Below are 27,882 nucleotides of genomic sequence, written 5' to 3' on the forward strand. Positions count from 1 at the left end.
ACCTTCTCAAGAGTAAGTAGGGATGGGCAATAAATGCTAGCCCAGCTCGCGAAGTCTACATCCTGTAAATGAATTTTTAACATGTTGTCAGCTTTTGAAATAAAAATTTTAACAGAGCAAGTTGCTTTCTTGCATCACTCAGTTTGAAAAATATTTCTCTCTCTGACTCACCCGCGCGCCCTGCCCCCTCCCCACGTGCCCTGCCCCCTCCCCGCTCACCCGCGTGCCCTGCCCCCTCCCCGCTCACCTGCGTGCCCTGCCCCCTCCCCGCTCACCTGCGTGCCCTCCCCGCTCACCCGCGTGCCCTGCCCCCTCCCCGCTCACCCGCGCGCCCGGCCCCCTCCCCGCTCACCCGCGCGCCCTGCCCCCTCCCCGCTCACCCGCGTGCCCTGCCCCCTCCCCGCTCACCCGCACGCCCCGCCCACTCCCCATGCGCCCCGCCCACTCCCCGCGCGCCCTGCCCCCTCCCCGCTCACCCGCGTGCCCTGCCCCCTCCCCGCTCACCCGCCCCCCCTCCCCATGCGCCCCGCCCCCTCCCCGCCCGCCCTGCCCCCTCCCCGCTCACCCGCACGCCCTGCCCCCTCCCCGCTCACCCGCGTGCCTGAACCCTTTGGGTAGTATGATTTTACATGAAAAAAAGTAATTTTCCTCAATTTCATGTTCTTGTCAACAACTTGAAACAATTTTTGAAAATATGTTGCAAAGTTTTCAGCTTCAGTGAAAATAATTTTTTTAAAATGTAGGCACCTGGCAACGAAGTTGCACTTTCAGTTCCAGCATAACGTATGGCTAATGGCTATGCTGGGCTGTGGATACTGTGCCACTGAGGATACTTCCGAATTGCGCTCTGTGCTAGCCTGTTTCACAGGCTTATGTTTGTCAATTCAACCAGTACAAATTGCCAAAATCACTTTGGTAATTTCATCACAACACAAACCTATTCTGATGACTGATGGCCTAGCAGAGGGATTGTGGTAAATATTTCTGTAGAGAATATATGAACTATCGACCACTTGTTGTCCTGCTCCCCCACCCCACAACCCCCAGGCTTCTGAGCATGCAGAAAATTTAGATGTAAATCTTTGGAGTATATGGACCCACAGAGGGAAGGAGAAAAAACTGTCAAAGCACTTGGGTAATCAGTGACCTCGTGGCAAATCTCTTGGGCTTCAGTGAAGAAAGTTTATTTGCACAGTGCCTTCCATCATCTCAGGACGTCTCAAAGCACTTTTCGGCCAACTTGCAGAGTGGTCACTGTTCTGATGTGGGAAATTGGGCAGCGCAGCAAATTACGCACAACAATGTCCCATAAACAGCAAAGTGATAATGACCAGATTATCTGTTTTAGTGATGTTGGTTAAGAGATAAATACTGGCCAAGACACCTGGACAAATCCCCCTGCTGTTCTTCAAAGTAGTGCCGTACGATCTGTTTGATCCATCTGAGTGGCCCAATAGTTCCTCGTTTTAATGTCCCATCCACAAGGCAGCACCTCCAACAGTGCAGCACTCTCTCAGTACTATAGTGGAGTGTCAGCCTCGATTTTGTAGTCAAGTCCCTGTGCCTTCTGACTTAAGGTGAGCTGAAGCTGTAAGGTATTGAAATTTTGTGACACCCCAAATCATTAGTTTGGAATTAAAGGGCATGGAGGTGGAATGTTAGCTGTTTTTATTTTTGCCATTTAGTGCAGATATCAAAAATTCCTGATTGAGCTTTAGGTGACTTGCTATCTGCACTGAGATACAGCAAAAGCCTGTTTCCAGCTATGTGCCTCAATTCCTGACTTCAGGAAAGTTCCCTGAAAGCCAACCATATAGTTATTTCCCATTCTTGTGCCAGCCAGCCTGTGGCCTTATGTAGATGAGATTAGCAGTAAATGCCCAATTGGGACAGGTTTGCACTGAAGTGTTGGAGCCAATAGGGACTCAACCTAAAGCTTTTAAGGGCTAGAGAGGAGGCTTCAAAGTCAGCCTTTGGCTGGATTCCCTCCCAGGTTCTCAGAGGTGAAAGGGCTCTATCCTAAATCATTGCACCTCCATGGCCTTCTCTCCCTGTAGAATCTGTTACTGACAATGTAGAGGTGCGCAGTCCATATACCAGATCATCCTGTGCCCCTCCCTTAAGCTTTGAAATATCACACGCAGTGTAGTGGTAAAATACAATATCAGAGCTTTTGAAGTGTTTTGGAATTACGCATTGGAATCAATGAGGAAGTTACATCTTAGCTCATCCTGTGGAAAGGCCCTCTCTTTCATCCCTTCTGATCTAAATAAGATTATAATTTTTCCTTACACTAATGATCAAGTGGAAATTGGTGAGGAATTTGAGGAAAATAAACTTGCAGGGGAATGGGACTGATTGGATTGCTCTACAGAGAGCTGGCAGCTGGCATGGACATGATGGGCTGAATGGGCTCCTACTATGCCATAATGTAAAAATTCTGTGACCCTAACTATGTAAGCTGCATGTATAATCTTTGTGTGAAGAAATTCCTGACATTCTATCACTGGCTGTCCAAATGCATAAGTGGCCAAAGCATGCCAAATTAACAATTCGAATACATCAGACTTGGCATCAATTCCATGGTACTGCTAGAGTGCATTTTAGTTTTATGATGTTAGATTTGAAATTCCAACTGTTCTAAATACTTTTAATCTGTTATTGCTGTGAGAATTTATATACAATAGATACTATGACTCGGTGCTTCACTTTATATAAACTTGGAATGATTACTGATAAAATACTTCAGCCCTGTTGAATAATAGAGGGGAACAGTCTAGATTTAACAACTATTCCTGACATTGGTATTCTCATTTGTATTATTTTCAAATTTAAAAATCATTCTTTAACCTTTTTATCCCACGGTAGATTCCCTGTTTTTCTCCCCTCTTCTTTTGCACCCTCAATTGCACAATTGCCCAGCTGAACAGGCAGCCAAGCAGCTTGCTCGCAGGGCTGTGGTGCACTGGCTTGTTTACTTTTCTATCTGCCATGTAACCACCAGAACCAGTAGAAGCGAGAGGTCATAATTCCCAGCCGAAAAACATGTTATCACTTAAGACCTGTTATCACTAGAGCAAGGTAGATCAAAACACAGTATCACAGAATTTGTCCGGCGCAGAAGGAGGCCATCCGGCCCATCATGTCTGCCCTGGCTCTCCAAATGAGCAACTCAGCTACTTCCATTCTCCTGCCTTCTCCCCAAAACCCTGCACAGTCTTCCTTTTCAGATAATAGTCCAATTCTCTTTTGAGTGCTTCAACTGAACCTGCCTCCACCACACTCTCACGCAGAGCATTCCACACACTAACCACTCGCTGCGTGAAAAAGTTTTTCCTCGTATCACTATTGCTGCTTTTACTAATTACTTTAAATCTGTGCCCTCTTGGTCTCCATCCTTTCACAAGTGGGAGCAGTATTTACTTTGTCTAGATTCCTCATGATTTTGAATATCTCTATCAAATCTCCATTTCACACTTACTTAGCAAGTGCATAATGGCTGCAGAACTGCACTTTTGCAATTGGTCACGCTTTTTAACATAAGGTGAAACACTTTAATCAGCTGCCAGGCGATGTGATGAGTTCTGCTCTTTTGGCCCTCCCTGTAAGGAAGTTTTCAGCATTTGCATTGTGCCTGCTTGCACATCAAAGTAGTGCCAATCTGGGGATATTTGGTACAATCCTGAATCCTACCATCCTGGCATTCTAATATGCTGCACCACCATGTGATCAATAATTGTCTGCTTTTACTCAAATTTGAGCTTTTTGGTTATCCGTCCGGATCATTTTTACCATCCAGATTGCGTTTTCCCAATCTTCCACTGTGCCTGGACATCTTCAATGGCTTTGGGATGATATTCTAGTCTTGAACCTCTCCGCTGCGGACACCAGTGCTGCTTTGTAATGGTGCTGCTGTGCTCAGGGTTAGTGGGAAGACTTTCTCTTTCCTCTCTACTGTCCCCAAGAAAAACTTATGGGAAGTTTCACTGGAGAGAACAAAGCAATTGCATCAGATTTTGCCTTTTAAGTTATGATGCAAAATTAAAATGAATGTTCAGTGTTAAGGACCTGCTTATCAGCTAAATAATTATTTGATTTCGCTTTTTCTGCATCATATACCTGAACCTTTGTACTCTGTTGCATCTCACTGGCAAACCGTACATTTTTGGCAAAGAAGGGGTATTTTTTAAGGATCTATGTCCTTTGATTAAAGCTCATCACCTCCTTATTGTCTTCAGTAATTATGGAATCCTTTAATATTGGCATTACATATTTTAACAAGAATTATTTTATATTGGAAAATACTTACCAAGAAAATTGGCGGATATTATTTAAAAATGAAAGCAGTTATTGTAATCATAGTACCAAAAAAAGTTGCAATCAGGATGTTAGAGGGATCCATAAATTGTTAAATAAAGATTCTCCTGCGTTTAGATTTGGCTTCGTAAAGTTAATTTAATAAGTGATGTACATTGATCATTGCATTTAGATTTTTCCTAGAGTCTTGATCTAAGAAAATACTTATAAGAAAGTAATACATTTATATAGCACCTTGGAGGGTCTTCCAAAGCACTTCACAGCCAATGAATTACTTTTGAAGTGTAGTCAACGTTGTAATTTAGGAAACGCGGCAACCAATTTGTGAACAGCAAGCTCCCACAAAAAAGAATGTGATAACAACCAGGTAATCCCCTTTAGTGATGCTGATTGAATGATAAATACTGGTCACTGGGAATATTTTCCCCGCTCTTCTTCAAAATAATGCCATGGGTCTTTTTAAGTCCACCTGAGAAAGCAGACAGGGCCTCTGTTTAACGGCTTATCCGAAAAATGGCAATTCCAACAGTGCAGCATTCCCTCGGTAATGCACGAGAAGCGTCAGCCTAGATTTTTGAGCTTAAGCCTGGAGTAGGGCTTGAACCTACAGCCTTCAGAGGCAAGAGGGGTACTGACTGAGCCACAGCTGGAGAGTCCTAATGCTCACTTGATTGTTTACCAAGAGCCTATCTTTCATTTGCAGCATAGATTGTGTTTGCCAGTTTGGTTCCTGGAGACGCCGCTGATCCCACTCTTCAAATACGGACCTATTGCAAAACAAAGAGACCTATCAATTTGAGCCTGTGCTTGGTGTTAGCATGCTTGTACCTTTTCCACTTGGTGCTGTCTGTTTATTGTCAGGCACTGGACTGGCATTGGTATGCTGCATCTGTATCTGTGTAGCACAAAGTTGGCAGCATTGTGGTGACATTTCCACATAACAATTTCAGGATGTGATTTTTGTTTTAGCATCATCCTTTCCTCCCTGTAATATCTGTGTTGCTTTTGGCTAAGCCTAATTATCTTGGTCTCAGTGAGATTTCAGTAAAGTAAAGGAGCACAGCTTCTAGAGATTCAATTTTCAAACTTAATTTGTGCCTGCAAGGAGCACCCTGAGCTGTGTAAGTGCTGGTGGTAGAAGCGCTGGGATAGTTTGAACTGACAAATTAAGTGAAGCACAAAAATATGAATAGAAAAGCAGAATATCTTTTAACTTGTAAGTGTTGATGTTCAGAAGGATTTGGGTGTATTCGTACAAGGAACGTGAAGTTAGCATTCAGGTACAGCAAACAATTGAGAAAGCAGATAGCATGTTGGCCTTTATTGCAAGGATATTAAAGCACAAGATTAAAGAAGCCTTGCTACAATAGCGTGAGGCTTTTGTGAGACCACACCTGGAATACTATGTGCAATTTTGGTCTCCATATTTAAGGAAGGATGTACTTGCATTGGAGGCAGTACAGTAAATGTTCACTAGATTGGTCTCTGGGATGAGAGCCTGAGTAAATTGGGCCCATGTTCTCTGGAGTTTAGGAGAATGAGAGGCAATCTCCTTGAAACTTACAGGGTTCTGAAGGGGCTTGAGAGGGTAGATACTGAGAGGTTGTTTCCCCGGCTGGGAAATCTAGAACATGAGGGCACAGTTTCAGGATAAGGGGCTGATCGTTTGGGTGAGATGAAGAGAAATTTCTTCACTCCAAGGGGTTGCGGATCTTTGGAATTCTCTACCGGAGAGGGTTGTGAATGCTTCATCGTTGAATATATTTAAGGCTTGGATAGACAGATCTCTCTGAATCGAGGGATATGGAGAGTGGGCTGGAAAGTGAAGCTGAAGCCCAAACTCAGCCATGATCATACTGAATGGTGGAGCAGGCTCAGTGGGCTGTACGGTTTTCCCCTGCTCTTGTTTATGTTCGGAAAATCTCTTATGCAATTTGCCCAATTTCAGAACTGGTTACCCCCACCACACCCAGAGCAATCAAAGCAACTCAGAAATTTTACCAAATTCAATCCCATAAGATGCAGGACAGAAAGGTACAAATGCAGCCCTATTCCTTATGGTTTGGCTTGTCGATGAATTATTTCAATGATGAAATTCATATGTACTTCAGTGCCTGTAGTGTAGGAAGCTTGACACCATCTAGGATAACACAGCCCGCTTGATTCGCACCCCATCCACCATCTTAAACATTCACTCCCTGCACACAGTGACAGCAGTGAGCACCATCTGCAAGCTGCCCCCCAAACCCGTGACCGCTACCGCATCCCACGAACGACTAAAAAAATTCACTGCAGTAACTTGCAAAGCATCCTTCAGCAGTCCCTTCCAAATCCATGATCTCTACCACCTTGAAGGACAAGGACAACAGATGAATGGAAACATCACCACCTAGAAGTTCCCCTCCAAACCACACACCATCCTGACTTGGAACTATATCTCCTTCCTTCACTGGCGCTGGGTCAAAATCCCGAACTCCCTTACTGTTAGCACTGTGGGTGTACTTACACCACATGGACTGCAACAGTTCAAGAAAGTGGCTCGCCACCACTCTCTCTCTTGAGGGCAATTAGGGATGTACAGTAAATGCTGGCACTGCCAACGATGTTCACATTCCAAGACAAGTAAGAAATCACTTGCCACACAAGGTTTAAAAACCTAAACATGCAAGTCTGCTGTCAGATGCAGCCCTGCTGCACCAAATGATGATCCCATGTTTTTCCAAGCCTCACCCCTGTACCCCCCGCTATGCTATATGGTTAAAATTCTGGCAAAATGATTTTCAAATATTGCCTGCAACTCAGTGTACACCACTGCACCTTCCTTCAAGTACCTGGTACCCGATGTATAGTATGAGCGATGCCTTTATGAAGTGCTTTGTTAACCAGTGTAAAAATGGGTATCTCATTGTTCAGTTTTATCAGACACTTTGAATTTTATTTTCATAAACACTAATTTAAGCATATCAGAAGTACTCAAGGTGACATAGTTTGATTGGATACTAAGCGTGGATTGGTTTCTACTTTGTAGAAGCAAATGTGTTTGTTTAATCTGTTGACAGTTGCAGGAGCAATACCTTTAATTTATGCTTTTTATGTTTTTGACAGCGCCACATAATCTTTTCTTTCTGAAAAGTGGAATTTGCACTTATTAATGTAGCAGGTAATTTCAGCCTCTTCATTTAGAAAATGAGTAGTTACTTGCTCTTATGCATCGCTACCTTTTCCTAGCAACCTTATTACGCTGACTGTTTTATTATTCTAAATTAATTTCAACCTTCAGGGCATGAAAGCTTTTACAATGACAAAGTGTTCTTCCTGTAACTAGTTGTGTTTTGAATCTCTACTGTAAACTGAGGCTTGACAGCTTTCAGCAGAATGTCCACTCATTGTTCTGGACATGTATGCAGCGGTTTGTGAATGTGCCAGCTGTGCACTCTGGCTCGCATTTGAATAAAGAATAATTTTATGCTTAACTATACATCCAGACACGAATCAGATGAACCTTAAGCCCTGGGAAACCATAATTTGAGCATTTTAAAAACTTGATACAACAATTTAAATAAAAAGCTAAAGATAAGAAAATAGATGCAGATTTTAAGATGGCACATTTTAACAGTCATGAAGCAATATTGCACATTTTAGTAGTGAATGGTGAATTCACATGTCCACTTCAAGTTCAGTTACTCCCATGTCTATTCCAAATTCAGATACCCTTTTTTGTTTGTGTAAGCGTGAATGGGGCAAAATGAATATGATTGAACTGCACAATCTAAATGCAGTTTTTTTCTGAAAAAAAAGCTAAATAATTTGATGCAGGTGTGAAAACTACAAATCTCACTCCTGAAATGACTCTGAGGTGAATCAGTTTCCTTGCTCTTGGATACTTAACTGCTTAGATCAAGTGTTGGGAATAAGAGCATTGAATCTTTATAAAACTTCTTGACACTACTCTGAGTGCAGCTGATCAAGTTGATGATAGCCCTGCCTGACTTTACAGGGAGGCACTAAGCTAGATTCTCATTTTCCACAATGCTGTAATGCAGGTGACCAGTAGACCAGTGTGCTGTACAGTGAGCTGTGTTTCACATCTCAAAACTCATAATTTCAACCAAGGTTTTAGTTGATTCTCCTAACCCGTCCATTGTGCCCCACTGTCCATTCCTTTTACTTTAGGTTTCTACTCCTCTGTAAAGCTTCTTGGCACACTTTGTACAAAAAATACATTTTGTAGCACAAGTCGTCATTGTTGAACAAATAGTAAGTTTATCACTACTCTTGCTGGGAATATTTCTCTCAAAATCTTTTGCTATGTCTGTAGTTAGATGTTTGCTGAGTGTTGAAGCTGGTAAGTTTTGCCTGGTTAAACTCCAGCATTGCACGCTTGAGTTTCCATAAGCCTTGCCTATTGGCAATCCTTTGTTAGAGTGCCTTGCAATTTGAGTGAAGCGTACCCGTGTAGGTTGAGTATGTGTACTACATATCTTGCAAATAAAATCATTACCTGCATGGATTGCACAGTAGCTTGATTTAGGTATGCTTGAGTTTCCATTGCAGGCGCCCACTTCTTCAAAAGAAAAGAAAGAATTGGCCAAAAGCAGAGTATTACTTACCTGCTGGATCTGTTAATGGCTAGGGATCTAGCTAGGCTGTACCTCCAGCAATGATGTCCAAATTACTATTGGATTGACCAGCACTCCCACTGGAGTATCTTGTGAAAAGCTGGTAAGCGAGGGGGGGGACAGTTGCATTTATATAGCATCTTTCATATAGCATCCGGCTGTCCAAAAGGACTTTTGACATGCAGTCACTGTTGTAATGTAGGAAAGCATGGCAACTAATTTTACACAGCAGGTTCCCGCAAACAGCACTAAGAAGAATAACCAGGTCATGGGCTTTGCTGTTGGTCGGTGGATAGATATTAGCCAAGACATTGGAGAATATCCTTACTCTCCTTTTAAATGGTGCCGTGTCTTGTATTACATCTACTTGAGAGGACCATGGCGGGTGGAGAGGTGGGGCCTTCCCATTATTCAAAGCATGGCACTTCTGATGGTGCATCTCTCGCTCAGCATTGCACTGGAGTTGAGCTTGAGTATGTGCTTTAAGTTTTCAGAATGAAAGTTAAGCTTACAACCTTCTGACTGGAGCCAAGGCACTATTCTCGAACCAAGGTGGATACCAAGCATCTCCCCCTTCAAGTTGTTTATTTTATTGTGGTGCTGTTAAGGTTTGAGTGCTCCTTCAACCCACAATCTGCTCTCAAACTTTGTTTTGCTCAAAATGAATTTTGCAACCTACAATGGCTTGTTCTAGAACTATGAAAGTTTAAACAAACAAAGTATTTGAACATAAGTATAGCACTGATGATATAGTGGAGAGTAAGTGCCATGAATGCTACTTGGAATAAGTGCCATCCTCAATATCATCAATCTTCTTTGAGTGTTGTTGTAGCTGGAATATTTTATTTTCTAGCAGAGCTGAGTTTTTGGCTCACTAAAAAGATTTTTTTTTTACAAAGTACTGTCATTTTCGTAGTTGCAGGCATGAAATATCACTCAGAAACCAATAGCTAACTTTGTGTGAGAAGCAGTGGTAAAGCAGATTGGAAAGGTTAACATTATCTAATCACAAGCCAGAATGTAAGTGACTAGTGGAGAATTATCAGTCTTTGTAAACCAGCCTTTTAAAAATAAACAATAAATGTGTACGATAAACTTTTATCCTCCTTTTGAGACCTGAAGAGGCTCTAATGAGTTCTATATGTGAAAGTTAGTATGTATATACAAATTATCTTTGAGCTGTGTGTGTGTGAATTATATTTGCGCCTTCTTACTTTGTAGTCTGGTTCCAGTGCCTGGTTTGATTTGACTGCAACTGACGTAAAGGGACCAGACTTTGCTGAAAATTTAAGGTCACTCAACAAATGATCAAAATGGGAGGGCGTTCTTACAAGTAACCTCCTTAAGCTGTAATGTGGAGAAATTAAAAGCTTGGGTTACTGCAGCTTAAATTAACCACGTAAATAATATATTTGTTTCTTTTAGTAGCCACTACACAATTCAACCTGTATGACAGGTTTCTTGTATTTTATTATGTTGTGGCATGACTCTTGTGGTAACGTTATTAAGGGCTGACTCTGACTCTGTTTTTCACTTCAGGTGTCTTATGTTATTCGAGATGAAGTAGAGAAATATAATCGTAATGGTGTTAACGCACTTCAGCTAGATCCTACGTTAAACAGACTGTTTACAGCTGGTCGAGATTCAATTATCAGGATATGGAGTGTCAACCAGCACAAGGTGAGAAATTTGAGCCAGAATATTTTCAGCTCCACACACAGGAAGAGCATTAATCTGCAATCTCAATATTTATTTCAGAATTGCAGGGAGGCGATGGCGTTGTGGTATTGTTGCTGGACTAGTAATCCAGAGACCCAGGGTAATGGTCTGGGGACCTGGGTTCAAATCCTGCCACAGCAGATGTTGGAATTTAAAATCAATAAAAAATCTGGAATTAAAAGTCTAATAATGACCATGCTTGTTGATTGTTGTAAAAACCCATCTGGCCTACATGTGACTCCAGACCCACAACAATGTGATTGACTCTTAAATGCCTTCTGAACAAGGGCAATTAGGGATAGGCAATAAATGCTGGCCTAGCCAGCAATGCCCAAATCCCATGAATGAATTTTTAAAAAATTGGCAGTAGGGAAATGTTAGGATTCCATGCAGTAATGCAAAATGCGCCTGATGTGTAAATAGAGCTCCCACCAATTTTTCTGTACCAGGATCCAAAGCATTTGATGATATTTTCACTCAATCTCTTCAGGGATCTGTATTAACTTGATCTATGACCTCTGAGGATTCTGGAAAATTCATTGTTCTGTCATTCAACATCAGGAACTATTGTTCTTACCGGAAGCTACCAGAAGACTAATGGCCATTGAAATTAAGTGAAGCGTTAAGTCTTTTCAGGACCTTAGCAATGAAGACAGAAATGTAGTGGTTTTTGTCCTGGATAAGCAACCCATAAGTCAAATTCTACATCTGGTCATTTATAGGCTAATGCAAAAGGGAAGCCATTGAAAGTAAAAGCAGTCAGATTCCAAAGCAAACTACCATAGATGCTGGAAATCTAAAATAGAGAAAGTGCTAGAAATTCACAGCAGGTCAGGCAGCATCTGTGGAGATAGAAATGACGAACAGCTGTCAAATTGTACAAGCCTGACTGGTTCATTAATTTTTATAATTTTTTTTCCCTTCCTAAAGCGATACAAATGATCATTTCTTCTAGCCCCCTACCTCCTTGTGCCTATCCCCTGCGCACCCCCCACCCCACACCAACAACAACCTGTCCATTCAAAGCTCTGTCTGCAGAGGATTCTTCATCCTTCAGCTGACGTGCATCTCTAACCTGCAGAGAGGCGAGGCCTGTGGTTTTGCTTTCAGTGGAATTGCTTAGACTGTCATAGGGGCCAGAAAATTCCTTGGATCTGCTGGCGATTCACTGCAGAAGTGAGGTGGGAACCTCATTTACACGCCATTTTTCTGCCACGTTTCCAGAAAAGTTAAGTCAGTGAAGCAGGAGCAGATCCTAGGAATTTTCTGGGCAGTACTTTGTATTAAAAAGCTGAAGTGACCAAAATGCTGAAGTATTTTGGGTTACCCGTTGTATCTACATTAACATTGATTACCGTCTCTTAGAAAGAGAGGAGCTTACATGGAACATGAATCTCCAAAACCAGGCTGAGCAAAAAAACAAGCTTGGGAATCTCTGTTGGGAGATAAAGCTGACACCTGCTTGCTGCCGTTTCAAAGTAACAATTGTGAATGTGTGGGGTGGGGGTTTGCAGCTACAAACCCTTGTTCTTTCTCTTTGCAGTATGTTGGGTTGAGATATTTATAGCACAGGAGCACACCGTTTTGCCCAATAGGTCCATACTGTTGTTTCTTATTTGGCTTTGCCAATGTTTCATATCTACTGCTCCCCTGTTGTGAGCCTTCAAAAATAGTCCTATTTGACCAAGACTTTGGTTGCAGTTGGGGTGCTGTAGATTGTCATTTGCTGTTGCAGGAGTGACTGCCACATGCTCCTTCCTATGATGGCACTTTTCTGTGGAAATATGAAGACTTAATTCTTCAAATTTCCAAGCTCCACTGCGAAGACTTTGGCATCAAGTGCTTCAGTTGCAGACTGTTCCCAGTGTTTAAAGTCATAGGACATGAAATGATGTCTCACGTGTGAATCCTTGTATCTTAGTTATGGTGCCCCAACAGGTCTACTGGCACCATCAAGCTCTCTTTTGGTAGGTGACAATCATCCAGTCTAATGACATGGCCTAGCTATCGTAATTGGCATCACTTGAGCATAATACCATCAACAGTATTTATGCTTCACACAGACCTCCTTCATCTAAGCCCGTCAACATATCCTTCTATTCCATTCTCCCTCATGCTTATCTAGCTTCCCCTTAAATGCACCTGTACTGTTACCCTCAGACATTGCTTGTGGCAATGAGTTCTACTTCTAACCACCCTCTGGGTAAAGACACTTCTCCCGAATTCCCTCTTGGATTTATTCGTGACTATCTTATATTTGTGGCCCATAGTTCTGATTCACCTGCAAACGGAAACATCTCTTCTATGTCTTCCTGATCAAACTCTTTCATAAACTTAAAAATCTCTATCATGCACTTCTCAATCTTTTTTTTTTAATTAGAGAAAAGGACCCTAGTTTGTTCAACTTTTCCTGATAACCTCTCAGTCCTGCTATCATTCCAGTAAAATTATTTTGTACCTTCTGCCTCCATATTCTTTTTGTAATGTGGAGACCAGGACTTTACACAGTTCCTGGAAAGTGTGGTGTGAATAGGGTTCTATAAAATTTAATATAACTTCTCTGCTTTCAATTCCATCCCTCTAAAAATGAATCTCAGCGCTTTGTGTGTGTTTTAATGCCTTATTAACCTGTATTGCTGCTTCTATGATTTGTGTATATGTAGCCCCAGACCCCTCCTATTCCTGTACCTCATTTGGACACTTATTTTCCAGAGACTATGTGGGCTCCTTATTCTTCCTACCAAAATGTACTATCCCACACATCTATATTGAAGTTCATTAATGCAATTCTCCACATGAAGTTTCATCAGACTGAGCAAATAATCAGCAGAATCAGTCACTTCTTTAAACATTACATGTGAATAATAGCACAGTTGGATTTCTGTTTATTGCATATGGCCTATGCTATTCATGATCTGCACTTAAATTGTAAAGAGCACAATTGATCTTCTAAAAAGAAATACTGTTTTTCTTCCTCCGCCACCTCCTCAACAATGTTTGTTCTAGGCTACTGAACCCTGTTATTGGTAATATAGTTGGAAATGTCAAGTGTTCTTGAAGAATAAGTACTGAGAATTATAAATTTATTATTGCAAAAAATGCCATTGTGAATTTACCAAAAGAGTTTGGAATGATAACGGGTTATTTGTTCCATGAAACCCACTCACCTTAATCTATTCGTAACTACATCAATCATCAACCCCACTTCATCCCCAAGAACTCATGTATTCCTTTCCAATATGATCCATATATTAATACATGTATAGTATCAGCCTGGCAGTAAAAATACTGAAGAATTAGATTATTGAGTCTTGCCACACAGAAGGACGTCATTCAACTTGCATTGCCTGTGTAGGCTCTCTTTGGGGGGGGAAAAAGTGGTGGGAGGAGAGGCTGTGCAATTTAGACCATACCCCAAATTTTTCCCCATTTCTCTGCAAGTTAGTCTTTTTCAAGTGCATGTCCAGCTGACATTTGGAAGTCCAATAGTATCTACTTCTACCACCTTCTCATGTAGAATATTCTATGTCTCTACAACTCCCTATGTGCGTTTGTGAGGTGGGGGGAGGTCTCCTTGCTTCTCTTGCACTTCTTTGGCCAATTGTTTTAAATATAAGCCTCTGGCTGTTGACCCATTTGTCTGAGATATAATTTTTCATGACTTGCTCTCACAAAATCCCTCTAATTATGAATATATGTATTAGAACCCCCCAACTCTTGACCTCCTCTGTTCGAAGGTGAACAATCGTAGCTTCTCCAATCCCTCCACATTAGTGAAGTTCACATCCCTGATATATTTCTGGTAAATCTCCAAAGCATCCCTCCAGGACTTTCACATCCTTCCGCAAGAGTTTCCCTGAGGTCTAACCTGAAACTTGTGAAAGGTTTAGAGTGACTGACCTGTTTTTGTGTTCAGTGTCCTTATTTAGAAAACCAAGCATCCCATAGGCTTTTTTCAACCATCTTGTCAAGTTGCCCTGCCACCTTCAAAGATATATGAATTTGCACCCTTGGTTCACTAGATTGATTCCTGCAATGAGGGAGAGATTGAATGGAATAAGCCAATATTCCCTAAAGTTTAAAAGAATAAGAGGTCATCTAACTGAAATGCGTAAGATTTTGAGAGGATTTGACAGGTTAGCTGATGAGAGGCTCTTTCTCCTGACTGGTGAGTCTAGAACTAAGAGGCATTGTCTCAGGATAAGGGTTCGACCATTTAGGACTAAGACGAGGAGAAATTTCTTCACTCAGTAAGCTGAGAATCTTTTGAATTCTCTGCCCCAGAGAGTTGTGGATGCTCAGTCATTGAGTATATTCAAGATTCAAATCGGCCTTTGGATTCTAGGAAAATCTAGGGTGCGAAAGTGGAGCTGAGATTGAAGTTTAGCCATGATTTTGTTAAATGGTGGAGCACATTCAAGGGGCTGTATGGCCTTCTCCTTTTTCTTATGTTTTTATCTTTATGCTTATCCACCTTAAATTGCATTAACCTCAGCTCCACTTTTCACCCTAGATCCTTCTAAATCGCACTGGCCATTTCTCAAGTCCTCCTGAAATCTGCTACTACCCAGCTCACTTTCCTACGATACTGAGTTTTATTTCATCTGCAAACTTCAAAATTGTACTCTCCATATCCGATTCCAGGTCATTTTCATATAGATCAAGAAAACCAATGGTCCCAATACTGAAGCCTGGTGGGCCCCACTGCATTCTTCTATTCAGTCAGAAAAGCATCCATTCATCGCTGCTTTTTGCATCCTATCCCTTAGCCACATTACCCAAGTTGCTACAGTCCCTTTAATACAATGTGCTTCAATTTCTGGATAAGTTTTTATATACATCATCTGCATTATCTTCATTAATCCTCTGATATTTCATCAAATAACTTGGTTAGTCAGACACTATTTGCCTTTGTAAATGTGTTGGTTGTCCCTTATTAACCCATGCCACACCAAATGAGAAGTAATTATTTTCCCTGACAGAGGTGTCTAGTACTTTTCCCGCTACTGACATTAGACTAGTTAGCTTGTAGTCACAAGGTTTATTCCTCCTTTTTTTCAGTCTTTGGAATTTGCTACCCCAGAGGATTATGGATGCACCATCATTAAATATATTTAAGGCTGAGGTAGACAGATTTTTGGTCTTTCAGAAAATCATTGGATATGGAGAGTCGGCGGAGAAAGAGGAGTTAAAGCTGAAGATCAGCCATGATCATATTGAATGGTGGAGCAGACTCAATGGGCTATTGATGTTCAGAATGACTTGGGCATACTTGTGTAAGGAACACAATACTACAGTGTAGAAACAGCAAGCAATGTGGAAGGCAAATGGCAAAATGGCCTTTATTGCAAGAGGATTTTGTTTACAAAATCATAGAGACTGATAACTTTTCAAAAAAGAAATGAACTTCCCATCATCTAACTGCTGTATAGTTCTTTTCTCGTATTTCTTGTGTCCACCTGTTTTTTACCCTCTGGAATAAAGAATTCCCATAGATGACAACCCTTTGTGTGCAGATATTTCTCTGTGTCTCAGTCCTAAATGATCGGTCACTTATCCCGAGACTGTGTCCCATGTTCTAGATTTCCCAGGCAGGGGAAACAATCTCTGGGTCTATCCTGTCAAGTTCCATCAGAATCTTGTATGTTTCAATGATATCACACCTCATTCTTCTAAACTCCATGAAATATAGGCCCATCTACTTGGCCTCTCATCGCAGGACAACCCTTTCATCCTAGTAACCAATCTAGTGAATCTTCGCATTTCTGCCTCCAAGTTAGGTATATCCTTCTTTGGATATGGAGTCAAAAACTGCACATACTACTCGGGTCTGGTCTCAGCAAAGTCCTGCACTCCAATTATGACAGATGTGGGTCTTGGCAAGACAGCTATGTTTTAGAATGTCTCTTTTAATATAAGGTGAAATAGAATCCTCTGGATTAGAGGGATGATGATCATACGCACTATGCCCGGAGACAGGCCCATATGATCTGTAACCGAACCCTATTGAAAATCAAGTGACAGGTTATCGCACCAGTGGTGTGACGTGACAGCGTAGTGGTATTGTCACTGGACTAGTATTCCAGAGACCCAGGGTTATGCTCTGGGGACCCGGGTTTGAATCCCACTACAGCAGATGGTGGAATTTGAATTCAATAAAAATCTGGAATTAAAAAGTCTAATGATGACTCATGAAACGATTTCCAATTGTTGTAAAAACCCATCTGGTTCACTAATGCCATTTAGGGAGGGAAATCTGCTGTCCTTACCTGGCCTGGCATACATGTGACTCAGACCCACTGCAATGTGGTTGACTCTTAAATGCGCTCTGAACAAGGGCAATTAAGGGTGGGCAATAAACGTCCAGCCATGAATGAATAAAAAAAACCTGGGACAGTTGCTTTGTGAAACACAGATGCAGAGACCAAGGAATTATTATTATGTGGAGTAGAAAGCATCCACTGTTGTGAAGAGCATTGTGAGCTATGTTTGTGTTAACGACTAGCAGAATGCTTGGAAAAGTTAGTTTTCTTTTTGAAAGGAAGAGAACAAGACTTTGAGATTTAAGGAGCAAGGAGTCACTGAGGTAGGCCTTGCTGGTGAAAGTCGGTGCTGAGACAGTCCAGCTGAGTGGAATGATTTTCGAAGGTCATATGAAAAACCTGGTGTGCAGGGAGAAGGGAGCCTGCTGGAAGCTGAGAGTACCGTGAGACTCAATCTTGTATGACTAGACATCTGGCAGAAAGGTGGACTAAAATAAAATGTGTCTTACAGCATATTTTGAGTTCAATCAGTTAGTGCAAAAGTGCCTTTTCTTTTGGTTGGTGTATTAATTGCCTGTTAAGTAATCTTTAGTTTGTTACAGTAAAATGTCTTAAAACATGAGATCTTGAACTAAGACTCTTTCTGTTGGTCGCTGGGAAGTTCATTTCTTTTTTGAAAAGTTATCAGTCTCTATGGTTTTGTAAACAAAATCCTCTTGCAATAAAGGCCATATTGCCATTTGCCTTCCACATTGCTTGCTGTACCTACACGGTAGTATTGTGTTCCTTACACAAGTATGCCCAAGTCATTCTGAACATCAACAGTTGCAAGTTTCCTGCCTTCTAAAAAGGCTTTTGTATTCCTACAACCAAAGTAAATAACCTCACACTTCCCCACACAGGGAAGGCAGTGGCTTGGTGATATTGTCATGTGACTTGCAATCCAGCGACTCAGTGTAATGTCTGGGGACCCGGGTTCGAATCCCACCACAGAATTTGAATTCAGTCAAAAAGTCTGGAATTAAAAGTCTAATGATGACCGTGAAACCATTGTCAATTGTCGTAAGAACCCATCTGGTTCACTAATGTCCTTCCTTTAGGGAAGGAATTCTGCCATCCTTACCTGATCTGGTCTGCATGTGACCCCAGACGCACAGCAGTGTGGTTGACTGTTAAATGCCCTCTGAAATAGCCCAGCAAGCCACTCAGTTGTATAAACCACTACGAAGTCTCTAAGGAATAAAACCGGATGAAATATTTGGCATCAACTTAGGCACCAGAAACGACAACAGCAAACTCAGCCCTGTCGGCTCTGCAAAGTCCTCCTTGCTAAAATTAGGAGAGCTGTCCCTCACACAAGTCAAGCAGCAGCCTGACATAGTCATACTCACGGAATCGTGTCTTACAGATTATGCCCCAGACACCTCCATCACCATCCCCGGATATGCCCTGTCCCACTAGCAGGACAGACCCATCAGAGGTGCTGGCATGATGGCATACAGTCGGAGGGAATTGCCCTGGGAGTCCTCAACATCGACTCTCATGGCATCAGGTCAAAGATGGGCAAGGAAACCTCCTGCTGATTACCATATGCTGTTGCCCACACCTCAGCTGAATGCTTGGAAGGTGGCAAGGGTGCAGAATGGGTGGGGGACTTCAATGTCTATCACCAAGAGTGGCTTGGTAGCACAGCTACTGACCTAAAGGACATAGCTGGGTCTGTGGCTGCTGAGGGGGAACCAACAAGAGGGAAAAACATACTTGGCCTCATCTTCGCCAACCTGCCTGCTGCAGATGCATCCGTGCATGACAGCATAGGTAGTAGTGACCACCGCACAGTTCTTGTAGAGACAAAGTCCCATCTCCTCATTGAGGATACCCTCCATTGTGTGGTACGGCCCCACCACCGTGTCTTCGAACAGATCTAGCAACTCAAGACTGGGCACCCATGAGGTGCTGTGGGCCATCAGCAGCAGAAGAATTGTACTCAACCATGGTCCTTTGTTCCAGTACAGCTACAACACTGGCATCCACCCAGCAATGTGGAAAATTGACCAAGTATGCCCTGTGCGCTAAAAGCAGGACAGACCCAACCTGGCCAGTTACCACCCCATCAGTCTACTCTCGATCATCAGTAAAGTATTGGAAGGGGTCATCAACAATGCTATCAAGCGGCACTTGCTTAGCAATAATTGGGTTCCGCCAGGGCTGCTGGGCTCCTGATCTCATTGCAGCCTTGCTTCAAACATGGCCAAAAGAGCTGAACTCCAGAGGTGAGGTGAGAGTGACTGCCCTTGACATCAAGGCAGCATTTGACCTAGTGTGGCATCAAGGAGCCCTTGCAAAATTGGAGTCAATGGGAATTGGGGGAAAGCTCTCCACTGGTTGGAGCACAAAGGAAGATGGTTGTTGGAGGTCAATGATTTCAGTTCCAGGACATCACTGCAGGAGTCCTGCAGAGTAGTGTCCTAGGCCCAGCCATCTCCAAATGCTTCATCAATGACCTTCGTTCCATCATAAGATCACAAGTGGGGATGTTGTCTGATGATTGTTTAATGTTTAGCACCATTTGCAACTCCTCAGACACTGAAGCAGTCAGTGTTCAAATGCAGCAAAACCTGGACAGTGTCCAGGCTTGGGCTGAAAGATGTTAAGTAACATTTACACCACACAAGTGACAAGCAATGACCATCTCCAACAAAAGACAATCCAACCATCACCCCATGACATTACCATCACTGAATCCTCCACTATCATCATCCTGGGGGTTACTATTGACCAGAAACTGAACTGGACTAGCTATGTAAATACTGTGGCTACAAGAGCTGGTCAGAGGCTAAGAATCCTATGGCGAATAAGTCACCTCCTGATTCCCCAAAGCCTGTCCACCATCAACAAGTGTTATGACCGATGCAGTTGGTAAAGCTGAGTTATTTAAAAATCCTAGAGGGAAACTTCAAACAATATCATAACCAATAATTTTAAGTGTTATGTTTGAGATAAGACTCTAAATTCCAGAATCTGACCACCAGATCTTGAGGTTTTACATTAAACTAAATAGAACATTTTATTAATTTACACAGGTTAAAATATATATACACATGGCTACAAATTACTACTGTTATAACTTTTAACAAATTCCCAAACTAATCTCCATTAAGGCAACAGCAACCTATAGACCTAACCAGACGCTAGTCAAAGTATTTTCTTCCTACGAATTCAAAATTAAGTTCTTTTCGCTTTGGTTCCTTTGGGGACAGTTAGATGCTTACAGCTGTATTTTGATCTCACATTGCCTCTGCTCTGCACACCCAAAAACTGCTGAAGTTATACCTACCACTGTCCATTGAATATAAATTCTCATTGTATCACCAGCCTCTTCTAACAATAAAACCCCTTTCATACAACTCATTTTATTAGTAATATAAACAAATTGCTTGGTATCTGCTAGATAGGTGTTAGTTTTCACCCCACTTCTTGAATGCTCTATTCAAAAAAAATGCAAATACACGCTATCTCTCTTACATATCAAAATTAGTAGACATCAAAGCACCCACACTAGCTGGCTTTAACCCAATTAAGACACATCCACAGACTAAACTTCCATTTTAAAAGAAGAATATTTTCCAATAATATTATATACTTTAATAGCTTCATGACACAAGGCACAAGTCAGGAGTGTGATGGAATATTCTCCACTTGACTAATGAGTGCAGCTTCAACATTGCTCAAGAAGCTTGACACTAAGGACAAAGCAGCCCACTTGATTGGCATCCCATCCGCAAACATTCACTCCCTCTACCACCAATGCACAGTGGTGTTAGTATGTACCATTTACAAGATGTATTGCAGGAACTCACCAAGGCTCCTTGGGCAGCACCTTCCAAACCCATGACCACTATCATCTAGAAGGTCAAGGGCAACAGATAACATGGGAACACCACCATTGGATGCTGCTCTCCAAGCCACACACCATCCTGACTTGGAAATATATCGCCATTCCTTCACTGTCACTGGGTCAAAATCCTGGAACTCCCTTCCTAACAGCACTGTGGGTGTACCTACACCATATGGACAGCAGCGATTCAAGAAGGCAGCTCAACACCACCTTCTCAAGAGCAGTTAGGGGTGGGGAATAAATGCTGGCCTAGCCAACTGTCCATATCCCATGAGTGAATGAAAAAAAATGTATATTCCATCTGCCACCCTATTGCCTACTTACTGTCTCGTTGCAGGCTCTTTGTGTTGAGTTACTGCATTCAGATCTGAATGAGTATTCCACACAGATGATGAAGGGTTCCTTCACATCCATGAAGACAAATGCAACCTGCGTCTTGACAGAAATGCCATGTCCATGTGATCGTTCAACATTGCAACCCTATTCATTAATGCACCATTCAAGGAAACCATAGATCTATGGGCCACATCATTTTTATGGCAATCTAGACATGCTGCCATGTTTTGAATCTGTGTTCCTTGAACTTGTGAACTTAACTCATGCAGTTGAATTCCGCTTTAATGACACACTGTATGCTAAAATAGATGGTGTTGCCTTCGTTCCCCTTTAGGCCCAGATGCCTCTTGACATTTTTGTCAGTTTCCACAAGAAATGCATTTTCGACAAAATGACCCCTAACCTCCTACCCTTTGCATACTTTCGATTCGTAGATGACACATTTGCTATATTTGAATCAGCAGCTGCATGTAAGAATTTCCTTCAGCATTTCAATGCACTCCATCCTGCGCTCAAACTCACCTTTGAAATGGAGCAGTCCAGCGAGCTCCCTTTCCTTGACTTGCTAGCTGAGAAATCCGCTAATTGGGTTCTCCACTACTGTCTACTGTAAGCCTACTTTCACTGATTGATATATGTGTTGGGATTCCTACAGCTCCACGTGCTGCAAGATTGGCCTTGTTGGCAATCTCGTAAATAGGGTCCAAGCCATTTGCTCACCATGCAAAGTTGGAGCTGAAATAGGGCACATCAAAGCTATCCTGCAGCATAATGGCTACTCTGGTCAGATGATTGCTTGCTGTGTGTAGTGCATACTCATGATTGGGCCTAAGGCCACCGCTTTCAATCTGAAAAGTGCCCAGTCTACCTCAAATTATCCCGGAAAGGTGAAGTATCTTAAATATTTGAGCAATAGGTGAAACTAGCCATTTCATGCTGCTCTTATGCAGTGGCAACACAATTGGTGTTTTCCACTTACAGGATGCTGCCGTCAAGCCAAAAAGATGTTCTGCCTTCCATGCAAATGAATAACGTGGTATATGAACTTCAGTGCCAGTGTAATGCCAGGCATGTCGGCTATATGTCCCAGCAACTGGTAGATCATTCCAAACAATACATCCCTTCAGCTGTTCGCAATAGGCAGAGTACTAACCGTACTTGACTAAGCTGTGCTTCCAAAACGCAACACAATGTTTAACTTTAGATGTGATTCTGCAATTGTGTGCTGAGACTTACACCAACTAACAATTTAAGATTATCAGTCAGGCTTACAACATAGCTCACTTACCCTTGCTAGAAGCTATATGTATTCATAATCAAAGACCTGTCCTCTTCAGGCAAAAGGAATATATCTAGATGTTGCAGCTTTTTTGAATGAACTAAAAACATGGGGGATAACAGCTCCCTGGTGCATTCATCATGGCAACATCTCGACCAATCGGAGCCGACTTGCCAAAATCAGCATTCTTTTTCTCATGCTGTATAAATTGTTGTTCTCTTTAAAATGCAGCACTCTTGCATCTTTCCTGATGAGTGCAAGATGAAAAGCTTCAATAGCCTGTCTCTTTTTCAACAATACTCAAGTTCTGCACGACAAGCTACTATTTCTCTGGAGTTGTTTTAAATGGTTCCAACATATCCATGGGGCATAATGAAACCCCTACAGATTGTTATGACCACCCGGTTGCCTAGACCTGGTTCATTTCACTTCTCACACCACAAGAGAGTTGCACTTCAAGTGGTATTAAACCCAGGCAGAATAAGACTGCTCCTCCTGAGAGCCTTCACTCTGGAACAGATTGTAATCAAACTTTGAAGTTGTGCTCCCACTTTTGTGTCAGTCTAATAATTTCTCTTTCCTTTTCAGCAAGATCCTTATATTGCGTCCATGGAGCACCATACTGACTGGGTGAATGATGTGGTGTTGTGCTGTAATGGAAAGACCTGTGAGTAATTCAGCTTTACTTCATTGGATCAGGGTTTTATACATGGAGTTTAACAGTAAAATTGTCTTCTTACCCAGTCTGATTCCCGTTGTACCCCTTCGAGGGGCTGAGCAACCAGTGACTGATGCTTTACACTATATGATTATTGTTTAATTCAGCCTACACAAGGCTATATTGACTACTTGCAGTGCTCAGTGTTGGCATTAGCTGATCTGAATGCTCTTTAACCAGCCCATTGCTGGACGGACCTTGTTGCAATATTTTTGTCATTCTTTTTTTCTCCAGCTTTGGTGCTTCAGAAGTGTTCCCTTCCTACCTCAATGATCCAGAATTGTGTGTTACTGATGGCTTGCTCACTTGTCAATTCTGCAAGGCCAGCATTTATTGTACTTCCCTATTTTTCCACTAAAAAAGATGACTGCTCTTGAACTGCTGCAGTCCACGTCATGAAGATACTCCCACAGTGCTAGTGGATATGGAGTTGCAGGATTGTGACCCATCAACCATGAAGGAACAACGAGTTATGATCTGGAAGGCGATATTCCTGTGCAGCATCTGCCCATGCCACTCCAGGTGGTGAAGATTGTGTATTTGGGAGGTTCTGTCAAAGAAGGTTTGGGGAGTTACTGCAGCATATTTCGTAGTACACACTGCAGCCACAATGGGCTGGTGGTGGAGGGAGTGGATGAGGGATTGTACTGTGAGGCTAGAGCAGATAAGCTGGCTTTGTTCTCCTTGGAACAAAGGAGATTGAGAGATGTACAAGGTCATGGAAGGATCAGATAAAGTAGACAAGGAAAAGCTATTCCCATTAGCTGATAGTACAAGGACTAGGGAGCACAGCTTTAAGATTTTGAGCAAGAGATGCTGTGGCATATAGGGAAGAAGCTTTTTACGCAGCAAGTGGTAATGACCTGGAACACGCTGCCTATGAGGGTGGTGGAAGCCGAGATGATGGATGATTTCAGAAGGAAATTGATAGGCACCTTGAGGGAAATAAACTTGCAGGGTTACAGGAATAGAGTGGGGGAATGGGTCTGACTGGATTGCTGTACAGAGAGCCAGCGTAGACTAGACAGGCCGAATGGCCTTCTGTGCCACTCTGACTCTTAGCTGGTGGAGAGACTTTGTAGAGTCAGGAGTTGAGCCACTTGCAAAATACCAACCGTATGGCCTTCTCTCATAGCCATGTGGCTTATCCAGTTCAGTTGCTGATCAGTGGCAACTCCAACATGATGATGGGAAATTTGATGATTATAATGCTTTTGGATGTCATGTGGAGGTAGTTAGTGACTCTCTTGTTGGAGATTACCATTAGTTGCCTTAATTCGGATTTACCTCTTTTTTTCCCCGCTGCATGTCAAGATTTATCTACATGAGAACATAAGAATTAGGAGCTAGATTAGGCTATTTGACCATTGGAGCTTGCTCTGCCATTCAACAAAATCACAGCTAATCTTCTACCTTCACTCCACCTTCCCATAGCATCAGCATAGCCCTTAATTTCCTTAGTACCCAAAAAAATCTATCGACTTTTATCTTGAATATATTGAACTACTGAGCATCACAGCCTGCTGGGGTAGAGAATTCTGGAGATTAACAACCCTTTGAGTGAAGAAATTTCTCCTCATCTCAGTCCTAAATGGTCGGTGCCTTGTTGTGAGACTGTGACCTCCTAGATTCCCCAGCCAAGACAAACATTTTCTCAGCATCTATCCTGTTAAGCCCCCTTCAGTTAGATCACCTCTTACTGAAGAAGGCTGACACCATTCGGGACAAAGTAACCAATTTGATTCACATTCCTTAAATATTTGCCCCTTTATTACATTTGAAATTCACAGTTTCCTGAATCCCCCCAACCCCCACCCTTTATTAGTTTAAAGCCCTTATTCTGGTGGAATAAGTTTGGCCTCTAGCCCTAGAGGGTGCCTAATAACCTGGTAGTGTAACAAGATAATACAGCCACCTGATGAATTGCTGGTCAACTGGCTGATTCTAGTGTGAGTTTGTTTAGCAGAATTGTGTTGTATAGTTCATATATGAGTTCCATTTAAGAGATAATTCTAAAGTTACTTGCAGACACCTTCAGTGTTCAAAATTGCTTTTTATTTTGTAGTAATATCGGCTTCATCTGACACTACAGTGAAAGTGTGGAATGCTCATAAAGGATTTTGCATGTCCACGTTACGAACTCATAAGGTAACTTTTTTTTTGTACTGTGGAAGACTGCATATCACCAAGGAGAGAAATAAAGTGTATTTATTTGTGACAATGCTAACGCTTTTATTTTTTAAAAAATCCTTTTTTTTCTCCCCTTTAATGCTGAATTAGCTTTGATGTGAAGGTGACCTTTTGGGTAATACGACTAATAAAGATCTCTTCCTCGTGATCCATATTTTGCATATGTTCTAGAACATCATGTCTCAGTTTTGAGAATGTAAGAATAAATTTAGCCGATATATCAAAAGCTGGAATTATCCATTTTATACCCAGTTAATTTGAAGAATGAAAATTTAAATCCCTTCCTTTTAGTAAATTAGAGCTTAATCCACTGAAGTAACTAATCACCTTTGTGGTTACTTGAGGTACTTGAGGGGATGGATCACAGGAAATATTTTTATCTGTAAAAACATTTTGGGTCGGCTCAGTTGGCAGCAATTTTGTCTAATGAGTCAGAAGCTTGTGGATTCAAACAGCACTGTGTGATCTAGCCTGACGCTGCAGTACTGAGGCAGTACTGCATTGTTACAAATGTTTGGATGAGATATCAAACGCAATTTCCTGTCTGCTTGTTCTGATGGCACAGGTGCACCATGTGGAATTCCCTCATGGAATTGAATCTAGATACTTGTAACCCAAAAGTGTTTGGAGAATATCCTATTGGAATTGGTTTCATTAATTTAAGAATTGTGCAGTAAATGTGATTTTGACCAGTGTAAGGTAGAAGAAGTAAACCCCCATTTATAATATTTTTCCTGTTGTGGAGTTGAGCTGTGCCAACCAAGGAGGAGAAGAATCTTCTTACTTCCAACTCCCAATTTCTACATCCTAATCATTGCTAGAAAATGCATTTGTTTAATAAGGACAGTGTCACACTCGATTGTGTTGTTCTCAGTGCTGGAAGCTCACTGTCTAATTGCACACATGGAAATGAAATAATATCGCAATGTAAGTCACTGGCTTTAGAAAAGAGGGAGAAAATTGGGTGTCAACAACAATTTTCCTTTTGTTTTGTGTAGGATTATGTTAAGGCATTGGCTTATGCAAAAGATAAGGAGTTGGTGGCTTCAGCTGGGCTGGACAGACAGATTTTCCTCTGGGATGTAAATACTCTTACAGCACTGACTGCCTCAAACAACACTGTCACAAGTAAGTTCCTGATGGTGAATGGAATGGGGGAAAATACATATGGAGTCTTTATCACAATAGGAGGCGATGGTATTGTTGCTGGGCTAGTAATCCAGAGACCCATGGTAATGCTCTGGGGACCCAAGTTTGAATCCCACCACAGCAGTTGGTGGAATTTGAATTCAATAAAAATCTGGAATTAAAAGTCTAATGATGACCATGAAACCATTGTCTATTGTTGTAAAACCCATCTGGTTCACTAATGTCCTTCAGGGAAGGAGATCTGCTCTTCTTACCTGGTCTGGCCTTCATGTGACTCCAGACCCACAGTAATATGATGGACTCTGAAATGGCCTAGCAAGCCCCTCTTTTGTATCAAACCGCTACAAAGTCTCAAAAAGTGAATGAAACCGGACAGACCACCCGGCATCGACCTAGGCACCAGAAGCAACAACAACAAACTCAGCCTTGTCGACCCTGCAAAGTCCTCCTTACTATCATCTGGGAGCTAGTGCCAAAATTTGGAGAGCTGTCTCAGACTAGTCAAGCAACAGCCTGACATAGTCATCCTCACAGAATCATACAGATAATGTGCCAGACATCACCATCCCTGGGTATGTCCTGTCCCACCGACAGGACAGACCCAGCAGAGGTGGGGGCACAGTGGTTAAAAAGTTAGGAGGGAGTTGCGCTGGCAGTCCTCAACCTCAATTCCGGACCCCATGATGTCTTGTGGCATCTTGCTGATTATCACGTACTGCCCTCCCTCAGCTGATGAATCAGTGCTCCTCCATGTTGAACACCACTTGGAGGAAGCACTGAGGGTGGCAAGGGTGCAGAATGTACTCTGGGTGGGGGACTTCAGTGTCCATTACCAAGAGTGGTTCGGTAGCACCCCTACTGACAGAGCTGGTGGAGCCCCAAAGGACTAGTTGCTAGACTGGGTCTGTGGCCAGGTGGTGAGGGAACCAGTAAGAGGGAGAAACATACTTGATCTCATCCTCACCGACCTGCCTGCCACAGATGCATCTGTCCAAGACAGTGCTGGTAGAGTGACCACCGCATTGTTGTTGTGGAGATGAAGACCCGTCTTCATATTGAGGATTCCCTCCATTGTGTTGTGTGGCACTACCACCGTGATAAGTGGAATAGATTTCGAACAGATCCAACAAATCAAGACTGGGCATCAATGAGGTATCAACCCGGTGAAACTACAACACAGGACTACTTGCGTGCCAAAGAGCATAAGCAGCAAGTGATAGACAGAGCTAAGCAATCCCACAACCAAAGGATCAGATCTAAGCTCTGCAGTCCTGCCACATCAAGTCCTGAATGGTGGTGGGCAATTAAACAATTCACTGGAGGAGGAGGCTGCACAAATATCCCCATCTTCAATGATGGGGGAGCCCAGCACATCAGTGCCAGTAGATAATCCA

The 27,882-nt window shown here is 42.3% G+C and overlaps 1 protein-coding gene across 1 annotated transcript in view; it reads left to right on the top strand.

The window, feature by feature from the left end:
- Positions 1-27,882, top strand: part of LOC121276407 (WD repeat-containing protein 48) — a 124,300-nt gene that overhangs the window by 17,368 nt on the left and 79,050 nt on the right. Inside the window, exons 2-5 of the mRNA XM_041184759.1 lie at positions 10,476-10,616; positions 23,020-23,098; positions 25,215-25,297; positions 26,338-26,467. Coding sequence (XP_041040693.1) covers positions 10,476-10,616; positions 23,020-23,098; positions 25,215-25,297; positions 26,338-26,467 — 433 coding nt within the window. The remainder of the gene's footprint in view (positions 1-10,475; positions 10,617-23,019; positions 23,099-25,214; positions 25,298-26,337; positions 26,468-27,882) is intronic.

This window comes from Carcharodon carcharias, chromosome 3 (genome assembly GCF_017639515.1).
Source record: "Carcharodon carcharias isolate sCarCar2 chromosome 3, sCarCar2.pri, whole genome shotgun sequence".
Classification (NCBI taxonomy): domain Eukaryota; kingdom Metazoa; phylum Chordata; class Chondrichthyes; order Lamniformes; family Lamnidae; genus Carcharodon; species Carcharodon carcharias.